At 47.1% G+C, this 9,059-nt stretch overlaps 2 protein-coding genes across 3 annotated transcripts in view; one reads left to right on the top strand and one right to left on the bottom strand.

Annotated features, from left to right (window-relative positions):
• Window positions 1-9,059, bottom strand: part of LOC104935135 (V-set domain-containing T-cell activation inhibitor 1) — a 592,626-nt gene that overhangs the window by 296,811 nt on the left and 286,756 nt on the right. The window lies entirely within an intron of this gene.
• Window positions 1-9,059, top strand: part of LOC104938112 (F-box/WD repeat-containing protein 7) — a 32,632-nt gene that overhangs the window by 11,156 nt on the left and 12,417 nt on the right. Inside the window, exon 1 of one of the 2 annotated variants that reach the window (XM_027287563.1) lies at window positions 5,254-5,384. The exons of the other annotated variant lie outside the window; for it this stretch is intronic. Within the exon in view, the coding sequence (XP_027143364.1) occupies window positions 5,346-5,384 (39 nt within the window). The 5' untranslated portion in view covers window positions 5,254-5,345. Of the gene's footprint in view, window positions 1-5,253; window positions 5,385-9,059 lie in introns of those variants that run through there. 2 annotated transcript variants of the gene reach the window in all.

Here is a 9,059-nt window from a genome sequence, read left to right as displayed (position 1 = left end):
TTCCTTCCTTTTCCCCTTCCTTCCCACTTTTTTCCTCCTCCTTCCTTTCCTTCTTTTTTTCCCTTCCCCTCCCTCCCTCCCTCCCTTCCTTCCTTCCTTCTTCTTCCTTCCTTCCTTCCTTTATTTCCTTCCTTCCTTCCTTCCTTCCTTCCTTCTTCTTTTTTTCCCCCCTCCCTTCTCCCTCTCCCTCCCTCGCCCCCCTCCCTCCTCCTTCCTTCCCTTCCCTTCCTTCCTTCTTCCTTCCTTCCTTTGTTCCTTCCTTTCCTTCCTTCCTTCCTTCTTTTTTTCCTCCCCCCCTCCCTCCCCTTCCCTCCCTCCTTCCTTCCTTCCTTTTTCCTTCCTTCCTCCTTCCTTCCTCGTTGTGCGTTCGGACACTTCTCAGTCGTTCATTTAACATATTCATGAGCTCTAAGTCTTTGACATCTCTGCATTAATTATTGATGAACACACACACACACACACACACTGGTAACGACCTGTCTGTTGTTGCTGCCGTCGCCTTCTCTATCTGTCCCTGTGGATGGAAACAGCTGCTCTGAGTTCTGTTAAGCTGCTGTTAGCTAACGTTCATGTGGCAGAGGAGAAGAGAGCGACAAGTGAAGAGGACGCGAGAGGACGCTGAACTGAAGGGAAGAAGTGTTCGTGTGTTGTTGATGTGCGCTGCGTGTTTGTTTGTTGTGTGGTTGCTGCGATGTTCTCGCGTAGGGTCCACACATACACCACCACACTCGGAGCTAATCCAGCTAGCTCACGGCAAACTACACCCACACACACACAACAAAGCCACATCTCTGTTCTTTGAAGTGTCGTCTGTTTCCCGCTGACAGCGTTACACACACACACACACACACACTCTTACAGGAGTGTGGGAAAAATAGTCAGGCTTGTTTTAATGCAGTACACACCACACACACACACACACACACACACAACACACACCACAGTTTCAGGTTTTCGAGACCATCAGAGGGACGAGACTAGTGTGTGTGATACCAGAGAGAGTGAAGGAGGGTGAGTCTTAAAATCAAAGGCGGGAGAGGTGGAAAGTAAGTAATAATGCTCCGTTCTGCACGGACACTGGCTCCTCCCCCTGGTCGAAGCGCCGACCCATACAAACAGTCTCCTGAGCTGATAAGTGACTCGAGAATCACAGGTCTAGAAAGCGGTGAATCATTCCCTTCCCTTCTTTCCTTCCTCCCCTCCCTCCATTCCTTCCTTTTTTCCGTTCCTTCCTTCCTTCCTTCCTACCTCCCTCCATTCCTTCCTCCTCCCTCCCTTTCCTTCTCTCCCTCCCTCCATTCCTTCTCCGTCTTCTTCCTTCCTTCCTTCCTCCCCTCCATTCTCTTCCTCTTCTTCCTTCCTCCGTTCTTCCTTCCTTCCTCCTCCCTCCCTCCGTTTCTTCCTCCTTCTCTTCCTCCCTCCCATTCCTTCCTTCCCTCCTTCCTCCGTTTCTTCCTTCCTTCCTCTTTCTCCTTCCTCCCTCCCTCCGTTCTTCCTTCCTCCTACCCTCCCTCCCCTCACTCTTCCTTCCTTCCTTCTTCCTTCCTTTCTCCCTCAATCTTCTTACTTCTTCCTTCCTTCCTTCCTCCGTTCTCTTCTTCCTTCCGTCCAGCGTTCATCAATCCCATCACCTGCCGCCAACAGCAGTGCGACGCCCTTTTATTTAAAAACCCGAAACATTTATTTATCTGCAGTTCAACGTTGCGTTCATCCACATCTGGAAAGAACGTCCCCACGATTGTGTCCTTTGCTCGAGTCGGACTCGAACTTCTTCATTCCTCAGCTGTTGAACATGAAGGGAATTAAAAAAGAAGAAGAAGAGAAATATGTAAATTCAGAAGCAGAAAGAGGAAATTTCACATTTCGAACAACGTGAAGACCAGAGAGAAGAACGAGTAGGCAGGAATCGAATTATGTACCAGACGGAAAGGAGAGTGAGACAGGATGAAACAGAGAAGATGATGATGATGTTGATGATGAAGCGAAGCCGGTATGATAGCAGAGATTTACACTTAACAAGTTCAAAGGTCACCGTGTGGGTCCACCTTGGTGGATGATGACAGAGTGTGTTACTGTGTGGGAGAAGCACAAATGTGTTCCATTTCCCCTTTTCAATCTTTGTTAATTTAGAGAACTTCAACAACTGTTTAGATTTTGATCCCAACACCCGTTCACACGCACGCTTGTCACTGTGTCGTTTAAACCTCTTTCATTTGTATTTCCACTGTTGTAGGGATGCAAAAGGTTAAATAAGTCGGTTGCCTATTTTCTGTGTTGAAAAATGAAAAAACACCTGTACATTGAGAAAGAAAAATGGGCTTCTGAGAGGCTTGGGGGGGAAGGAAATGAGATCTTTCAGTGGTTCAATTGCAACCCAGAACTATGAATTGAGTTTGGTTCAGTATAACGTTGAATTGGCAGAGTTTACTGGACGTTTGTTGCTTCAACAGAGGAAGGATTACAAAGATGCTGGAGGCCGTTTCAGATTCCCAAAACTATCCAAGATCATCCGAGTGTCGGTTACCCACATCTACCGAGTGACTTTTCACTTTCATGATTATAAAAGAGACGAACTTTACAAAATTTGGGACCCCAATGCGCGTAGGCTCCGTCATGTTTGGTTGTATTGGACATATTCCTCTAGGTGGAGGTCGGGTTGTGCCCCTTGAGTAGCGAGATCTCAGAGTCTTGTTCATGAGTTGAGATGTTGTGGCGTGGGTTGGTGCGCATCGGAGTCAGAGCCGATCTTCCCAGTCCATCTACGTTCCAACCCTCCCCGTCTCAGAGCTTGGGTAGTTAAGACGTTCCCAATGTCAGGGTGGTGCCAGGCTCGGCTTAGAGAAGATGCTCGGAACATAATCTGGAGGGAGCTCGGGAGAGAGCGAGAGAGAACTCAGCGAGTGGTTCCACATCTCTTGATGGGATGTATCCTGTGCGCTTATTATTGAAGGTGCTCCGGGAAAGTCCAACCCATAGAAGCGCTTTTCAGGCGGAGCTGGAATGGTTGCTGGGTAGAAGGACGTCTGCTTAAAACCTGGACAAGAGGAAGAAAATGGATGGACGGGACTGCGATTTAAGTAGAAGCACACGTAGTAGGGTTTTGGATGTTCCAGATGCTGTTAAACCTTTGGATATATTCGCCTGGAAGAGAAGTGGAGGCGCCGAGGGTTTTCCTGAATGACATACTGTTGTATATCTTTGAAAACCACGGACGCCCACCTGTTTCAGCAAACAGAAACACCTGCCGAATCCAACTTATCCAACTCAGCGGCCCCGCAGCCTCGTCGTATCCGTGATGGCGAGTTTCAGAGAGGTCTTGTTTGTAACGTGTCGCGTCCTCACGGGTTTTCTCCTGTTCTGCCCCTCTCACTGTATGTGACGTTACGAGGGGAACGAAACAACGATATGTTAGAAACACCTTTAGGTGAAACGCATATCCTGAGGCTGAAAAGTAACGCTGACCGAGTTTACCCGCAGGCCTCGGACCCGAAGGTCATCTGAGAAGAAATACAGCCAGGTTTGGCTCCACCTAAACATACATGTTATCTTTGTTCGTCTGGTTCATGGGGTTTTGACCGAAAGCGCAGCAGAAGGGGAAGCCGGTTGGTGTGTGTGAGGCCTGAAGGTGAAGGAGGTTTCTGTAAGAAGGAAAAAAGGACGGTCGGGGGGGGTCTGTAACAGAGTGAGGCATGTTTTGTCTCTCCAGGCTCCTGGTGAAGGTTGACCTCACAAATTACCTCCCCTCCTCCACCTCCTCCGACACACTCACTGATGTGTGTGTGCGCCTGCGGGGGGTTCAGTGTGACGACCTTTAAGGTCAATCAGCTGTGACGAAAGCTGCGACCTGCAGCGACCCCCCTCGCCGGCTGCGGGTGTGTTTGTGAGACGGACTTGTTTGTTCACGCCCGTATTACAAAAACTGCATTCATCAAAACGTCCCAATGGGCTTGCTCCAGAAGTGAGTAAGTCCATAGTTCCCCATGTACCAAAATGTGACATCCGAATGAATCAGAGGCCGGGTGACCTTTGTTGACCTGGACGTGTCTCCGTTCCGTCCCCGCAAGACTGTCTAAAACCTGGCGTAGTTCTGAGACAGTCCCCGCAGCTGATCTTTAACAACGGACGTAGTTATCTGCATGACGTTCCCGCCGACGTGGTAAACAATGCAGACGTACATGTTCTTACACTCTGTAGCACGTACCGCGCGACCCGGACTGATCTAGACTTTGCAAACTGGCGTAGTCTCCGTGACTTCCCCAGGCCTGTCTAAAAACCTGGACGTTTGAGTCTCTGAGGAAGCTGGTCTCCCCCCCTCCCTCTACTCTCTCTGTCTCCCTCCCTTCCCTACCCTCCTTGTCTCTTCCCTGTTCTCCTCCCTCCTTGTCTCCTCTCCTTGTCTCCTCCCTTCCTTGTCTCCTCCCCCTCTCGCCTCTCCTTGTCTCTCCTCCTCTTGTCTCCTCCTCTCCTGTTCCTCTCCCTTCGCTCTCCTGTCTCCTCCTCCTTGTCTCCTCCTCTCCTTGTCTCCTTCCTCCCTCTCGCCTCTCTTACTTGTCTCCTCCCTCCTTGTCTCCTCCTCCCTCTCGCCTCTCCTTGTCTCCTCCCTCCTTGTCTCCTCCTCTCCTTGTCTTCCTCCTCCTCTCGCCTCTCCTTGTCTCCTCCCTCCGTGATCTCCTCCTTTTCCCTCTCGCTCTCTTTGTCTCCTCCCTCTTGTCTCCTCCCTCCTTGTCTCTCTCCTGTCTTCTCTCTGTCTCCCCCCCTCTCTCCTCTCCTGTCTCCCCCTCTCCTCCTCCCTCCTCCCTTTCCCCTCCTCCCCTCCTCCCTTCCTCCCCTCCCCCCCCTTCCCCTCCTCCCTCCCTCCCCTCCTCCTCTCCCCCCTTCCCCTCCCTCCCTCCTCTCCCCCCTCCCTCCCTCCTCCCTCCTCCTCCTCCCCCCCCCCTCCCTCCCCTCCTCCCTCCTCCTCCTTCCCCTCCCTTCCCCCCTTCTCCTACCTTCTCCCCTCCCTCCCCTCCTCCTCCTCCCTCCCCCCTCCCCTCCTCACTCCTCCTCCTCCCCCCTCACAGAGGCATGTCCCTGCGTGTTCCTGGTTCATGTCTGCGCTCCTCGTGAACGCCAGGAGCGAGTTAAGAGGCAGCACGCGCTCTCCCGGTCTGCTCTGATGATCGATCATCACTTCTTGATCAATCACCGAAATCACCGGATGGATTAGTGACCGTCACGCCGCCTCGGATTTAACCGTGTAACCCGTGGAAAAAAATTTTTCGGTTTTTTTTTTTTTTTTTTTTTCCGCATCTTCGCGTTTCACCGGGAGGGCTCGTGCGGTCGGTACCGCACCGGGAGAAGCAGTCATGGGTTTCTACGGCACGCTCAAGCTCATCTTCTACAAAGTGAGTATCGATCATTGATCCGCCGATCAGATGAAGGTTACCGAGCACGGACCGGAGGCTGTCAGGTCCGGCATGACGAGGCGTTTCTGTGTGTGTGTGTGTGTGTGTGTGTGTGTGTGTGTGTGTGTGTGTGTGTGTGTTTAGACCACTGCGGATCTGAGAGAGAGACACGTCCTTCCTGTCTGTCTCTCTCTCTCTGATTTGATTATTGATCATCGATCAGCTGTCTCTCTGTTCAGGGTTCAAACTGAAATATGACGAAGAATCAATTAAAACTTTGTCTGACGCCCATTGAAACATTTTGCATCCCCAAATCAGTCACAGCTGCTGTTAACTGAAATGTTTGGATCAATAAAAATCTGTTAAAATCAGACAAAACAGCTTCAGCTGCAAACCACTGAATTACAGATGGACCCATTTTGCTTCCCTACACAGTAAAAAATACAAATAAAAGAAGCTTATATAAAACAGAACAGCTGCTGTGAACATGTTAGGGATTACATATGCAAACAAAACGTGACCACGAAGGGTTTCCTCATCTTACGGTTACAAATCATAGAAACTGACACATTTTGCGTCCCTAGACAGTGAAAATGCATCAAATAAAGTTATATTACACAGTTTTGGTATCAAATATTCATGAAAAACCTGTGAAACAAGACTTGTAATCTTATTTTTTAATGCTTGTTATGAGCCATAAAACCATTTTGCTTCCCTACACGGTAGGTTCAGGTTTTTTGTGCATATTTGATCCCTGAAATGTTTACAGCAGCTTTATTGTGAAATATAACCTTTCTTTTAATGTTTGTTGATCTCTACAACTCCAAACTACAAGACTAAAACATCAGAAATGGACACATTTTGCTTCCCTACGTCGTAAAAATACAAGTTGAATGGAGGTTATATTACACAGTACAGTAGTGAAACACTTTTGGGATCAAATGTGCAGCAAAGATACGATTAGAAATGAGATTAAAGATTAAAGCCTTAGAGATGGACACATTTTGCATCCCTACACTAAACAAATATAGATTTAAAACTGCCATTAGGACCCTGTAAGGTCACAATATACCCATCATGAGTCATTATAGAGACGATGAAGCTGAAAATTCTACTACTTTCCTTTCAAGTTGACACATTTGGCTTCCCTACTTTATGAAAACAGATTATAGAGGGATGTTTGACAGTAAATCTCTGCTAAACGACGCACAGGTCACTGTGAGGTCACAGCGTACCATCATAGTGATTATCAAAGACTCATTATGAGTCACGTGAAAGATGTTTCAGCTGTGAAGGTGACCTTTAAGACTTCATGCACACTGTATGTAACACTACAGGGATGCTAAAGCAACGTACAGGACGTGTTTCTGTCTTGATGTGTTTGTCATTCACCCTCAAGTGAAGAGGTTTAATGAAGTCCACACAGACGTGACATCTGTTAGTGAAATGAAACACAGATTACGAGTTTAGAGCTGAAACGACCGCCGTGTGTTTGATGTGAATGTTTAATGATCACATGAACGTCTTCATCATGCCAAGACACCAAGAGGAAGGTGTGTGTCTGTGTGTGTGTGTGTGTGTGTGTGTGTGTGTGTGTGTCAAACAGCCTGTTAGCAGCATGCTGCTCTATTTTAAACTCGTGCTGCACCGGCGACATTCCTGCGATTTTCTGCATTCCTGCGTTCATTCAGTGCGAGAGAGGAAGCAGATAGAAGGCTGATTCAGACCTCTGCCACGGTGCGTTCGGGTTACTTTAACAGCGTAGGTGTTTTCAGTGTCTCTGTAGTAACGCACACACACACACACACAGAGGGGGGCTGCGGTTTATCTGCATCGCTTCATCAATGTGGAGAAACCCACAAACATTTGTAGGTGGATCCGTCTGCTCTTAGAAACATCACGATAAAAAACTTTGGTGTTCTTACCGCCATTACTGTTTAATATAACCTTCTTCTAATGTTGGTTCATCTTTACAAGTACAAACTACGACATTCAAGATTAGAATTGGACACAATTTGCTTCCCTACACATTGAAAATACAGTAAATGGAAGTTATAGGGCACAGTACAGTTGCTGTAAACAGTTTGGGGTTCAGATCTATGAAAAAAGACTAAAAATCTGCTTCAGTAACAGGGCTTGGTCATCTTTACAGTAACAAACCTTAAACATGGACACATTTGGCATCCCTACACAGTGAAAATACATTTGAATCTTAGAAAGAAGCTCATAGCCAACATTCAAACATCTAATATCTTTCATCTTTACAACTACATGTTAAAAAACATTAGAAAATGTTAGAAACGGACACATTTTGCTTCCCTAAGCAGTAAAAGAAGGTTATATGACACAGTGAAGCTGCTGAAAAACAGTTTTGGGATGAAATATGAAGCAAAAGTCTGTAGATAAGACGTCAGTTCTTTAATTTCTAATCAGTTTGATCAAGTAGACGTCTGTTGGGTTCCTGAAACGCTCCTGATGGGATGTGAAGACTCGTGGAGAACGGACGAAAACAGCGAGGGTTTGTTCGTCTACGTAGTATAGAAAGACGTTTCACGGTAAATCTCCAGGACATTAACGGGAGTCAAAATGTTAATCAGTTCGGCTAACGTTAGCGCCTCTGTCCTGCTCTTTAATGCATTTTGGAAAGTTTACACTTTGACACTTTTTGTCTGAGAGAATAAACCATAAATCAAAGATTTGTTGTAAAAGTATGTAAGCGCACCATCTACAGACTCATCATGACTCCCTACAGTAATGTCATGGAGATGCCACAGACCACAGGAACCTTCTAGAAACCCACAGACAACCTTTCTTGTCTGACCACATGTCATGTTTCATATTTAATATCTACTCACACGCTCTGTCTGCTTTTACTGCCTCCATCACCGCCTTCAACAACATTTATGTACTGTATACTCTCCAAGCTCCAGTACAACCAGTTCTCCAACTTAACTTGTGTTAGTTTGTGGCCCTTTATTGAACATGTTCAGGAATAAGTACCACATGAAGGAGGGTACCATCATTTTGTTGATGTTTACTGGTGTAGCTTCCTGATTGGTGTTGACAATCGCCTGTAATCATTGGTTGGTAATCGTCGGTAGTCTTGAGGAAAGGGGGTTTGTTGTGAGATGTATCCGCCCTACGTCTTAATTTTTATTCAAACAGAAGCTTCTGCAGCAGCTGATTGATTCAAGATGTCGGTTTACACGTTGTTATTTTTGGAAGTAGCTGTTTCAAGTGCAAACTCCAACAATGTTCTGGTTCCTCATCCGTCCTACAAAGCTCCAGTTGGCTTGGTAAGTAGACATTAAGTAGCACAACTTTCTTTTTTTAGCGCGCTTTCACACCAGTGGTGTTTGGTCCATGTTAAACGAACCAGAGTTTTTTTTCCTCGGATAGTCCAGCCGAACTCTGGTGCACCTGAAAACGTCGATCTCGGGCAAGCAAACGGACTATCCAGAGAATCAAAGATCAGAAAGCCAGTCAATGAGACGGGTTTTCTTTTCATGGTCAGTGCTTGTTTTGGGCAATACCGCCCCCAAACGAGAAGCTGTTATAGCTGCTTGACGTTCTTCGCCCAATGGAACCGAGCCCCAGAGAACCCCAAACTATCCTGGAGTGACATCAGTTGCTCGGTTCTGAAGGTGTTGGCCAACAACCGAAGTGTCTGAGGTT

This window comes from Larimichthys crocea, chromosome XIV (assembly GCF_000972845.2).
Source record: "Larimichthys crocea isolate SSNF chromosome XIV, L_crocea_2.0, whole genome shotgun sequence".
Lineage (NCBI taxonomy): Eukaryota > Metazoa > Chordata > Actinopteri > Sciaenidae > Larimichthys > Larimichthys crocea.
Note: the sequence above shows the minus strand (reverse complement) of the source record. Positions and strands in the feature narration are given on the sequence as shown.